The sequence below is a fragment of the Heterocephalus glaber genome, unplaced genomic scaffold (genome assembly GCF_053883595.1).
Source record: "Heterocephalus glaber isolate CG9 unplaced genomic scaffold, H.glaber_assembly_v1.0 deba00001564, whole genome shotgun sequence".
Classification (NCBI taxonomy): Eukaryota; Metazoa; Chordata; class Mammalia; order Rodentia; family Bathyergidae; genus Heterocephalus; species Heterocephalus glaber.
Window position 1 is genome coordinate 15,858,676 of NW_028258351.1, and position 13,527 is coordinate 15,872,202.

Here is a 13,527-nt window from a genome sequence, read left to right on the forward strand (position 1 = left end):
ACTTGTCTCAAAAAAAAGAGAGAGAGAAAGAGAGAAAGGAAGTGTTCTAAGAACAAGGAAGATGTGTCAAAAAGACACACAAGCCAGGTTAAAGGGGTTGCCACCAGATAAATCTGGGACAAAATGAGCATCAAAACTGTAGTTAATTATAACCCAGGGAATAAAACAGGAATCCATGAGTCCTTACTAATAAAAACAGGATAAGGATAGAAAAACAGGATAAAAAATAGGATAATAAAACAGGATTAAAAAAACAGGATAATAGGATGTTTACATAGTCTCAAAGTAACTCTGCACAATATATGTATTGATTATAAAAGGAAAAATTACTTTACAGTGGAAAAATCTGGCAGACACCACTTTAATCAAGTAATCAAATATAATGTCACAAACACTAGCAATGGAGCAATGTGAAGCTGTATCCCACCTGATGGGATGTGATAAGAGCACCACATCACTTCTATGGTATTCCTGCCAAACATGTAGATCCTAAATCTATTCATGATTAAACATCAGCTAAGCTGGAATTGTAAGACACTCTTCAAAATAATTGATCTGTAATTTTTAAATGTCAAGGTCATAAACGACAAAGACTCAAGAATTGTTCTAGACTTAAGAAAACTAAATAGATATGACAATAAAATACAATTCTAAACTTATTAGAAAGACATTATTCTCTGCTTGCTCCTCTGCCCCTCCGCCAGCTTCCTTCTTCTTAGACTGCTGCCAGCTGTTGTGCCAGTTGGCTCCGTTATGGTGGTTCACAGCCTCAGTGTGGTGATTATAACCCAGATTTATTTTGTATTCCTGATCATTACAGTGAAGATTTGGAAAAAGTGTTTATTCCTTATGGACTAATTATGGAAGCATTGAAAGGCTTGCTCAAGATCTGACGAAGGAGAAGGGAGGCCATTACATTGTAGCTCTCTGTTCTCAAGGAGGGCTATAAATTCTTTCTGACCTGCTGGATTAAAGTACTCAATAGAAATTGTGACAAATGGATTCCTGACTGTAGATTTTATCAGACTCAAGTAATTTTTCCTTTTATAATCAATACATATATTGTGCAGAGCTACAGTAATGATCAGTCAACAGTGGATATAAAAGTAATTAGTGGAGATGATCTCTCAATTTTAACTAGAAAGAATGTCTTGATTGGTTGGGGGTGATGGTGCATGCCTATGTGCCAGCACTTGGGAGACTGAGGCAGGAGGACCACTGCAAGTTCAAGGCCAGCCTGGCTCAAAGTGAGTTCAAGGCCAGCCTGAACTGCATAGTGAGACCTTGTCTCAAAAAGCAAAAAAAAAAAGAAAAAAAAGTCTTGATCGCTGAGGATATAATTAACAAACAATGCAAACATTGCTTTCCTTGGTCAGGCAGTATAATCTAAAGATGGTCAAGGTTGCAAGCTTGCTGGTAAAAGGACTTCTCAGAGTGTTGGATATAGGCCAGACTTTGTTAGATTTGAAATTCCAGATGAGTCGGCTGTTGGATATGCCCTTGACTATAATGAATATTTCAGGGATCTGAATCATGTTTATGTCATCAGTGAAACTGGAAAAGCCAAATACAAAGCCTAAAATGAGAGTGCAAATTGAGTCAAGAAACACTGGGAGTTCTTACTGATATCACCAGCAAAATTATCAATGTTCTAGTTTTGTAGCCATCCACTCAGCAAAGCTTTCTACATGAACCTTCTAGAATTTTATCTGTTTTATATCTTAGAAATGTTAGTTGCTGCATTCTTGAACTTTTTATTTGCACTATGAGCCTACAGAATATCAGTTCCCTTGGGGAACTTGGGGTGGGTTGCTTAACTTATGAGTGGAAAAAAAAAATCTCATAAACTACACCACTATTAAATGAGAATACTGAAATCATATCTGTAAGAAATATTTAAAGAGGGGCCGGGGATTTAGCTCAGTGGTGCTGCCACCTGCCTCACAAGCACAAGGTCCCGAGTTCGATCTCTGATACCAAAAAAAAGAGAAACATTTAAAGAGAAAAATATTATTTTTTAAATTGGTATTTTAATTTTTGTATATTCAAGAAAGAACAGAGGTGACTGAATATGTATCACCATGTGCTTAGCAGAGTAGAAGCAGTCAGTTTTTTCACTGATATCAATGACAGCATCTAAGAGATTTGTTTAATTTTAAAAAAATGTGTTTCAGTAGTGTTGACTCTTTTTTTTCACTGGTTCAAGACTATTTCCCATTAATCTTTGTCAACAGTTTCTCTGAAATGCAAATAAATAAATTTTTTTAAATGAAAAAAAAAAAAGGGACAAGACATTACTGGGACAACCTGTAAAACCTGAATGGAGTCTGAGGATTAGATGGTAGCAATGTATATCAATGTTAATTTCCTAATCTTGATGGTCGTCTTGTTTGTAGGAAATACTCATTAAGTATTCAGGGACAACGGGGTACCAGGCTGACAAATTATTATCAAATGAGGAAGAAATAAGAATTCCTGTATTATATATGCCATATTTCTCTAAATTTAGAATGGTTTATAAAAATAACGTTAAAGCAAAAAGGGTTAAAGGAGTATGGTCAACTCTTATACTTCAGATTTAGCACTGCCAACAAAGTTACTTGTTGAAAAGTTTTATTTAGTAGTGAAAGCAATCTCAAAAGATGTTTAGAGAATAAAATAGTAGCAATCTCCCAGTGGCTGATGCTTTGGTAGCCTACATCAATAGAACTTAACTAAAAATTATCAGTTATTGAACCTACATATAATACTAATGTTTTGTTGCTACTAAAGCTGGTTGTGTTTGTCTTTTTGGTACAGGGGATCAAACTCGGGACCTTGCACTTGCAAGGCAGGCAGCAGAACCACTAAGCTAAATCCCTGGCTCCAGTTGTGTTTGTCTTAAGTGTTACTACTTAGTTTTTGCCCTCATAAATTTTAAAAGAAAATTTTCAAAGGTGCTCCACATTGTGAAACAAATTAGTTTAGTATCCTTGAAAAGATTTCACTCATTAGTGAACAGAGCTCTTGACTTGGGAGTCCAAAGACCTAGATTCAAACTGATCTTCACTGCTTGGCTGTGTGACCTCAGAGAAGGTCACAATATCCTCCTCATAAAATGAGAATAATTGAGACAGGAACATTTCAGTGTCAATAGGCAAAATAACATACAGTATTCGGAAATGCTCTATCCAATATTAAGTGCTACGTAAACGTGTGGAGTTGTTCCCCAGTAGATAAGGAACAGGAATAGCATGACTGAGCTCACGAGACTGAGGACTTAAGAGAGCTGATGGAGGAACTGTGTGAAGAGGGACAAGAAGGTCAGAACACCAATCAAAGAGAGAAGCTGAGGGGAAGAAGGAAAGCTGACTGGTACAAACAGAAAACAGGTAGCCCGACTGAGCTGTTGACAGAGCCCGACATTAGAAGGCTGCTCAGTGACACCCCTGCAGGGTTGGAGGAGAATGTGTGCATCTTGACTGGACGGTAAACAGAGAGCAACTTACTGAGTATTGTACAGCACTGTCTGGACAAAGGCAGGATTTGTCTCCATGGAAGCAGTCACCAGAGATGTCAGCAAAGACCAATACCATATTGCAGAAGCATCTGAGACTGAGACCCCGGACTTCTTAACTCTCTGAAAGCCAACAGCCCTCAGACCATGAATTCTGGTGTCACATCCATCGCTAAGACAACGCTTTATGTTAATCTGAACATCTGTCAAGCACAAACAACAAATTCAGTATTGGATTAACTTCTTCAGTTCAGTAAATGCTAGGCTCTTGACTAAAAGCAAAATGATAATTTACATTTCAAGAAGAAAATTCTGGGCCGGGGATTGAGCTCAGTGGTTTTGCCGCCTGCTGCGCAAGTGCAAGGACCTGAGTTTGATCCCCAGTACCAAAAAAAAAAGAAGAAAATTCTACAGAAGATACTTTTTGATGACATAAATAAGGTGTGCTGGGGAACTAGTACATAATAAAATGCCATAAAAATACTGATGAATATAAGACGTCATAAGGATAATGTGTAAAATTGAGGGTGGCTTATTATAAAATTTCTTAGGAACTTATGAATCTCGGAAATTATACTGAGAGCATTTTATAAATCCTGACATGCTAAGAATTTCCTAAATTCTTCCTTGAGTTTGAAACTGAGTTATAAAACAGTAGCTGGCTTACAAGCAGTGTGAGAATCTTTTTTTTTTTTGGTACCGGGGATCAAACTTGGGACCTTGCGCTTGTGAGGCAGGCACCAGAACCACTGAGCTAAATCCCTGGCCCGAGAATATCTCTTTAACAATCAAGTCCAAACAGATGACACAGATATGACTCACTTTCAGGAAATGTCACAATTTCTTATTGGGTCGGAGAGAAGACAGACAGTAAGAAGTTAAAAAGGACACAACTTAGGGCTGGGGATTTAGCTCAGTGGCACAGTGCCTGCCTTGCAAGCGCAAGGTCCTGAGTTCAATCCCTGGTATCACAAAAAAATTTTTAAAAAGGACACAGCTTAGAGAAAAAAGCACCATCGTATAAGGCAGGAAGCTTCTACTCCACAAGCTTAACTACTTTGCCTATCAGCAAGACACAAAGATGCTACCTCCCTAGGCCTCAGTTCCTCTGAGCAAAGTAAGAACACTTCTTTTGGCCCAGGAAAGCATTAGAAGAAATGAAATAAAACATGAAGCATTCCGGCTCCATGAATGAAATAAGCCTGGAAAGAAATCACAGAGTTGTGATTATTTCCAAAATGCTAGTGTGCAGGAAAGTTATAATAGTATAAAACTGGAAACAATTAAATGTCCAAGAGTAAGAGGTGGGTTAGAATTAAGACATATTTTTACAACACTAAATAAAGGTGTTCATGAATATATGACAACACAACATTGAAAAATACAAAAGAACATAAGCACAATATCACCATTTTTATAAAAAGATACAGTATCTATATATATATAAAACTATATATAATCCTTTTTTAGAAAAAGTGTGTATATATATATGTGTATGTCTGTGCATGTTTATGCACATACACACATAAATACAAAAACACAAGAAAAGGTCTGAAAGGATCTACACCAAGGTAGTCATAGTGACAATCCCTGGGTATAGAATTTTGAGTATTTTTGTCTATTTTTATTTTTCTAAATTTCCAATAAGCAAAGAAGAATAAAATATTTTAAAGAAAAGGCTTCACTGCTTTTTTCTAATTTTTATAGACAAAATAATGGCCATTTTGTATATATCAGGAGAAGCAAATCAAATCTCAAAACTAAGAGCTTCTCCACTTCAGAGGTCCTCATGCTATAAAAATATTACTTTCCTTCTTTTCCTCTACTTCCCCTTGTTTGACTTACAGAGCTGACTGATGTTAGCATTTTCCAGTAATGTCACATAGCCAGTGACATTGCTGGGGATGTGCACATCTCGGACTTCCTGAAGATCACCAGCACTCCTCCCCACAGCCACTGTCACCTGCTGCGGCATGTAGCTCTGGTCAGTGGCAGCCACTGCAATAGACAAGTGTCTAAGCACAACATCTGGCTTCATTTTTAAACTGAAAAACAGAAAGCAGAAGAAACAAATGTTTATATGGTTCAAAAAATGGTAGGCCCACAAATTCCATCTCAAAGATCTTATAGTTGGTATACCCGAAGACTGATTTTCCTAATACCATCTAACTTGAAATGCTGGCTATGATTTTCAAAGTTCGTATGATTTTCCCAATTCTTCCTTTTTTTTTTTTTTTGGTACTGGGGATTGAACTCATGTTCTTGCGCTTGGACGGCAGGTGGCAAAACCACTGAGCTAAATCCCCGGCCCGATTTTCCCAATTCTTAAAAAGCTTTTCAGTTCAAGATTAATCTTATATTTCCTATAAAGTTAGTAATATAGACAGAAAGGGACAATATGAACACTCTAAGAAAATTTCTTTACCTGGCAAGAAGCAAATTATAAACTACATACCCTAAAACTCATCTATAAATTAGTTAGATGGCTAAAGGTCAAATTTGAACCTAAGAGAAAACAAGACAATTATTTCTATTTCCACCAATTGAAATTAGCCCATTTTCTGAAGGAAGTGGTGAAAATTTAGACAGCAGCTTCAGAATTTCTAGAAATACCAAAGTTTACTATCCAAGATTCCTGAGTATACCATTCTCTCTTCAAAACTAGCCAACTCACAAAATAACTTTTTAAAATATACAGAAGGGATCTTAAAAAGTATAATCACAGAAGATATAAGAAAATTACTTGCCCCTTATGATAACTTTCCTGGTAAACTAACAGAAGTATCTGAAATCAGCACAGTATCAGTCAAATGCTAGTTCCTCCTTTAGAATATCAAGAAATTATGTTTTATAAATATATGAGCCAAGTTACATGATTTTACACAATTCCTTTTGATTTCTTTTCTTTTTATTTGAATTTATTTATTTACTTATTTGTGTGGTATGGTGGGTTGAATACAAGGTCTTCACACTGAGCTACATCCCAAGCCTTTTAAAACTTTTTTTAATCTTGAGACAAGAGTCTTGTTAAATTGCCCAGGCTGGGCTCAAACTCAAGATCCTCCTGTCTCAGCTTCCCAGAGTAGTGGGATTATAGGTTCCTTTAATTTGATTCTGAATACATCTTCACAGATAGCTACTCAAGATAAGAAAAAAAGAACTAGGCGGGTAAATAGAAAACATTCCAAAAGCAATGAAAACATATCACACACCGAATCCAGTGTGAGCGGGCACTGCCATCTGACTGCCAGTAGGATGATGTTTCTCCATTTGTCATCTTGTCGATGTCTGCGGGGTTGGAGGACGTTTCTATATAAGCATAGCATTTTGTAACTGACTTGAGTTTATCCATCTCTGGGCTTCTGGTTAGATCTCCAGGGCTTTCTATAGGAAAAACCAGCTTATCACATAACGTCTCTTTGACAAAGGGGAAAAAACCAGTCATTTAAAATAATAACAGAAATATGCTTGGCACTTTGGCACTAGAAACAGTAAATGCTCCTTAAATTCTCCTTCCAAAGAACCCACTGGCCAGTATTGCCCCATTATCTTATTATAAATTCAACACTTAAATTGGTCAGTTTGCAAAACCATGCCAAAAGAAGAAAATGATGTCTTACATTTGGAATTTACATTTCTTTAATTATATTTAAGGCTTTTTAAAGCCACTTGTGTTTCTGAGTAGGTACTGGTCACGCTTCTATTTTCTTTTGGGTAATTAGTCACTTTATCAATTCACATATTTTATATACATTGTATGTGTACATTACATGCACATATAATAGCTAATATTGACTTATGTGTTTACTATGAGCCAGAAAATTTTTCATGCATTCTTTGTATATTAATTCATTTTAGAAATGAGAAAGCTAAGGAAAAGAGAGTTAAGCAATTTCCCAAGAGAAGAGTTACTAAAAAATATAGTGAAAAAATATAGTGAAATACATGTATGTTATAAAATATAAAATTTCACTTGTGCTCTGACACTTACATTTTTTGCTGGAAAGAACTTTAAAATTTTAGCTGGGCATGGTAGTACATGCCTATAATCCCAGCACTCAAGAGGCTAAGGCAGGAGTATAGCAAGTTCCATATCAGCCAGGGCTGCACAGAGATATCAAGGCCAGCCTGGATTGCATAGCAAGACCCTATATCAAAAAAACCAACCAACCAAACAAACAAACAAAAACTTTAAATGTTCATATAGTCTAATTTAATTACCTTATACATTCTAGATTTCGTGCCTTGTTTGGAAAGGCTGTCCTGTGTCAGGCACAGTAGCTACTCAGGAGGCTAAAGCAGGAGGATCACAAGTTCAAGGCCAGCCTAGGCAAATTAGCAAGACTTTTTTGCAAAATAAAAAATTTTAAAAGGGTTAAGGATGTAGCTCAGTGGCCCCTGGGTTCAATCTCTAATACCACCATCCAAAAAAAAAAAAAAAAAAAGTCCTGTATTTTATAAAAGTGTGACTATTTTCTTCTGGTACTCTTATCATTTTCTTTCTAGTTGAACTTTCTGATCTAAAATTTATTTTAGTAAATGAAATAGAATGAGAATCTAGTTTTATTTTCTCTCAAAGTGGCTAACCAGTTGCCCTAACTCTACTGTATGTTGACAATTCACTTTTCCAACTTGATTTATAAGACTGATTTTATCTGGTTCTCTGTTCCCAAGTGTACTTGGGCTTATTTCTGGATTCTATTATGCTCCTTAGACAGGTCTCTGGACATCATTAACCTGTTATCACTAAATGAGTCTATGGTGGCTTCCCCTATTTATTCAACAACTACTCCTTGAGTACCTACTATGTGACAGACAGTTTGATAAGGTGGTAAGGATAAGGAAGTAAACAAGACAAATAAAATGCAAGTAAATAATGCTATGACTTCAGATAATAAATGCTTTGTAGACCACGAAACCTGCAAAGGTGGGCTGAAAATATAGCTCAGTGATAGAGCGCTTGACTAGCAGGTGTGAGGCCCTCGGTTTGATCCCCAGTATTGGGAAAAAAAAAACCCCACAAAACTATAAAGTTGATAATGACCAGAAGGTTGGGTATGGTGGAATGGAGTGAAGGGCATTAATCAGATAGAATAATAAGGAAAGGCATCCCTGAACAGAGGACTAAATGATGATAAATTAAGTTGTGTCAGGAAGGCAGGCAAGCAGGCAGGCATTCTTATGCTACAAAGTGGCTACTATTATATTTTCAGAAAAAAAGACAAGGATGAAAACCTAATGAAAATTAGGTTTAGAAAAATGATGATAAATCTTCCATGCATATAACCTTTTCTTTTTGGACATACCTTTTTCTTTTTGTACTAGTTGATCCAGGGACTCTTTCAGAACTGAAGACCGCATGGTGCACATGTTATTACAGTGGTCCAACATTGGGTAGGGAATCACCATGCTAGAGATCCGATTGCGATGCAGGAAGCGCAGTATCATTGACGAGTGAACACCAAGGCCCTCCTTTGACTCTGAAAATATGTCTATGAAACCTGAAGAGATACAATCCATTTGTAGTGTTTTAGGGAAGCCACCACAATAATTTCCACATTCCCCTATATGAATTGGCTGAATTAAATGTAGCCATTAACAATCTTCATCAGTATTTTCAATTGTTATAATTTATCATCTAAATAAGTTTTAAATAAATGAACCACTAAGAATTCCATTTTAGTTGAATAGAATTTTAGAAGATGTTGAACAGTAATTGTTTTAACCCAAACTTCAAAAATGTATGAGCACTGGGCCGGGATTTAGCTCAGTGGTTCCGCCACCTGCCTTGCAAGTGCAAGGACCCGAATTCAATCCCAGGTAGCAAAAAAAAAAAAAAAAAAATTATGAGCACTTAAATACTAACTAGAGGTTTTTAAAGAAGTTTTGCACATAGGGTATAGGCTAGGAGTAAAGTTTATGCATTCGAGAAAAACCCTTTTTACTCTTTGCTTTTTTCTTGAGACACAATCTCACTATGTAGTTCAGGCTGACCTTGATCTCATTATGTAGCCGAGGCTGGCATCGAACTTCAGTGACCTTTCACTGACTCAACTTCCCGAGTGCTGAGGTTACAGGTGTGCACCGCCACGCCCAGTCACAACTACTTTTATATTACTCTACATAAGACTATAATAATGACAATATAACTAGTACCATTACCACAGTTATACATTTATACTTTGTAAGGTACCTGCACACATATCATTTTATTTGGTCCTCACAAGGTGAGGGGGTAGGCATGGAAAGTATAGGTGTCGTTGTTTTACAGTTGAGGGAAATGAGGCCCAGGTGACATACCAAAATGTCCACAAGAAAGAAAAGGATCGAGAATATCCCTTCTCACTTTCTCCTTCCATCATTTCAGGTCTTCCTCCTCAGTGTGATTTCTCCAGAGCAACTTCTGGCTGCAGCATCTACTCAGATGTCCTACCAGAATGGATGAAATAACAGCCCTGACTGCCTCTCATGTACTGTTTTCCAGGTAATCTTTTTTTTTTTTTGTACCAGAAATTGAACTCAGGACCTTGTGCTTGCCAGGCAGGCACGGTGCCACTGAACTAAATCTCCAGTCCTATCCAGGTAATCTTATGAAGACACAGAATAGATCACATCTACTGCTGAATAAAATCCTTTCCTGGTTCCTCATCTACATTAACATGCTTTGAACTAAGTGCTCAGAACCCAGGATTGCTGGGATTAAATGAAACAAGGATAACCTGACAGCTTTCCCTGACACTCAGATATATATTTCTAAATTTTGGAGATGGTTTTTTGGTAAGTTTCTAATTAATCATACATAACAAAAAAGAACATAATTTTATCATTCCATGAATCACAAACTGAAGACACCTACCTAAGCAGCACTCAGATCAAGATTTCAGAAATTTCTATAAGGGAAGTTGCCTTTAATGGTAAAACAAACAGATTCACTAGAGCAGAAGTTCTGTATTCATTTTTAAGGTAAAATTGGAAGCTAAGGAGAAATTTTGTTCTCAAAGCAGCCTATTTGGCTATATGTCCTACCCAAACCCTGGAGACTGCTGATTTCCAAAGACTAAAGACTAAAAAGTCTAGGAAATCCCTTTCCCGTCGCACAGGGGGACCCAAGCCTCACATTCATGACAGTGCTGAAGCTGCACTAATTTGCTCAGAATGCACATCAAAAAACAGCCTTATTAGGGCTGGGGATTTAGCTCAGTGATTCAGCCAGCTGCCTCGAAAGCACAAGGTCCTGAGTTCGATCCCCAGTACCAAAAACAAAACGAAACAAAACAGCCTTATTCCAGCAATGGGAAGTATTTTTAGAGGCTGAACCACCTAGTAAGTGAATGAATTTGGTTCGATGAATTCAGTGAAGATGCTGTTTCTCTATGAAGCACCAATATAAACAATACACAAGGAACTAATTTTAGTGTGACAGGATATGAGAGAGAGGGACCAGGAAAATGTAAGATGCCACCACAGATATGACCTCGGCTCAAAAAGGTTTGCCCTAGGACTGTGAAAATACAATTCTTTTAAATTGGGTGTTGACAGAAATTTTTCACTAGAAAGTCCGAAGTCATGAGCCTGCTATGTAAGCACTGTGGGATCCATAGATCCTAATTTTTTCTCTACCTAGTCATGCCTCACCACAGGAACCCAGCACAGTAGTGCAATAGGTATTACTTATTAGTGGACTCACTGATGGACACCCCTTTCCTCTCCTCCCCCAAATCTCTCTGAGGTATCCAAATAAAGCTCCTGATGCTGTTCACATGCTGCCAATGAAGGTGGGAGTAATATATAAATGCTAAGATAAAAGCTAGCTAAGTATAATCCAAAGTATATTTTTTAACTACCATGAGACTAGGAAAAATGTTTTGCATTTTGCATTTCTTTTTTTTTTCCTTGGTACCGCGGATCGAACCCAGAACCTTGCACTTGCGAGGCCTTGCACTTGTGAGGCAGGCGGCGGAACCACTGAGCTAAATCCCCGGCCCTGAAATTCAAAATTCTAAGAGAATATACAGTAGGGGATACAGGAAAGGCTTCTTAAGAGACTGAATAGGGAGATCCACTAAGGAAGTCAGTTTCTTGACAAAAGTTCATAAAAATGGTAGAAATGAATAGGGCATGGTGATACAGGCCTGTAATCCCAGCATCTGGGAGGCTGAGGTAAAAGGATTATAAATTTCAGACCAGCCTGGGTTACACAGCGAGTTCCAGGCCAGCCTGGATTATAAAGCAAGACTGAAAAAAAAAAAAAGACCAGGCATTATGGTGCATATCTCTAATCCCAGCATTCGGCAGGCTGTGGCAAGAGAACTGCTGTGGGTTCAAGGTTAGCCTGGGCTACACAATGAGTTCAAGCCCAGCCTAAATTACATAGTGAGACTCTGTTTCAAAAAAAAAAAAAAAAGAAGTAGAACTGCCCAGACATCATGACATCATGGTATGGAGAATGAAAGAAATAACCATACCAAAAGTAGTTCAGTGCTTTGGGGGAGCTTATCTCATGATGCCCACAAGTTTGCCTAATTTCAATTGGTAATAGAGCAAAGTTCATTTTGATTTTGAGTGAATAGTCTAGTGTGCGCTCACAAAAGAGCCTTACCTGGAACAAGAGAGCAGGCTTGCAGTTGTCTGATGATGTGGCTCAATTCCCCTTGAAGGTTGGCTCCACTGGAATTCTTGAGGGCCTCCAACATGTTCTCAGCATCAACTGTACCATCACCCTCAGCATCAAACTGGGCAAAGGCCTACAAGGTAACGGATGTCTGAAAATCAGACATGCCCTCATTCTTTTTAAAACAATTCTCAGGACCAGGGATTTTTAAATTTTATTGTTTTGATTGTACAGAGAAGAGTCCACATATATCATTTAAAGAAATCGTGCTTCATAGCACATTGTGCTTCATAGCACATATGTATGTAAGTATACACATATATACAATTTTATCATCTTGTCTCTCCTCTATGAGAGTAATTCTGCCCCTCTTCACACAAATAATTTCAAAAGAAAGTATCCACCACAAATTTTTTCAACTGGTCACAGAGTGTCAAATACAAAACAAAAATCAGAATTGGCTTAGGGTAGCATCTCAGGATTTTTAAACACTCTTTGAACACAAAAACTAACTTGTTTTACTTGCTTCACAGACCTGTTTCCACTAACCTTCAAATATAATCTACCTTGCTCCTTTCCTGTGTGGGACCATCTGTGGAAAATGGTATAGCATGGGACTTGGTGTGAATCCTGGTCTGTCCCTATGTGACTTTATGTGAGTTTCTTTACCTGCAGAAGCCTTAGCTGTTTGATCTGGAGGATGGAGCAGATATGACTGAACTCACAAGCTGCTGCTACCCAGATGAGAAACAAGTGAGCAGAGTCCGATACAATGAGAGCCCTTACCAGTGCAAACAGTGTCCCCCTTCTCTAATCTGAAGCTTCCGGTGTCCCTGACTCCACTGTCAGAGCCTCCAAAATCTTCTTCACAGAGCAACTGTACCCTTCTCCCTGGATCCCAAGTCCTCCCTCACCATGGCTTCTGTTCTGTTGCTCTCAGAACATGCACTCACAGACCTCTTCACCATGAAATACTCAGGAGACTTCTACCTTTCTTTCCAAGTAAGCCTCTCTTCCTTGTAACTCTTGCCCATTTTCCTTATTTCTCTGCTCTGTAAAATATGGGAATATCCCATTGAGGTTTCATGACAGACACAATACCCCTATTTTTATCCCCTTGTAGACCTTGTAATAGTACAACATTTAATAGGAACAAACGCAAATCCTTATGTTTGGCTCCCCCAAACCATGGAAATGAATATAGGATGAGGGACAAAGAACTTAGAAGTGACATGCGAAGGAAAGATTATAGCATTCATTTTGCCTCTATTCAACCTGACAAAATTATCTAAAAGTTAACAGGATCAAAGACTACACTAATCAGGGTATAACGCTCAACAGGAAAGAAGGTATTTTTGTTCTACTCTGTTTAGACACAATTAGGAAAGCTGAGTGAAGATACATACCAAAAGGAAATAGT

The 13,527-nt window shown here is 37.7% G+C and overlaps 1 protein-coding gene and 1 pseudogene across 4 annotated transcripts in view; one reads left to right on the forward strand and one right to left on the reverse strand.

The window, feature by feature from the left end:
* The window catches only part of Zzef1 (zinc finger ZZ-type and EF-hand domain containing 1), a 140,751-nt gene that overhangs the window by 114,556 nt on the left and 12,668 nt on the right, over positions 1 to 13,527 (reverse strand). For all 4 annotated transcript variants that reach the window (XM_013076794.3, XM_013076795.3, XM_013076793.3 and 1 more), the window contains exons 2-6: positions 12,096 to 12,240; positions 8,803 to 8,997; positions 6,709 to 6,880; positions 5,342 to 5,541; positions 3,489 to 3,699 (exon numbers count right to left, since the gene is read on the reverse strand). In XM_013076794.3, coding sequence (XP_012932248.1) covers positions 3,489 to 3,699; positions 5,342 to 5,541; positions 6,709 to 6,880; positions 8,803 to 8,997; positions 12,096 to 12,240 — 923 coding nt within the window. The remainder of the gene's footprint in view (positions 1 to 3,488; positions 3,700 to 5,341; positions 5,542 to 6,708; positions 6,881 to 8,802; positions 8,998 to 12,095; positions 12,241 to 13,527) is intronic.
* LOC110344412 (hypoxanthine-guanine phosphoribosyltransferase-like) lies at positions 401 to 1,713 on the forward strand (annotated as a pseudogene).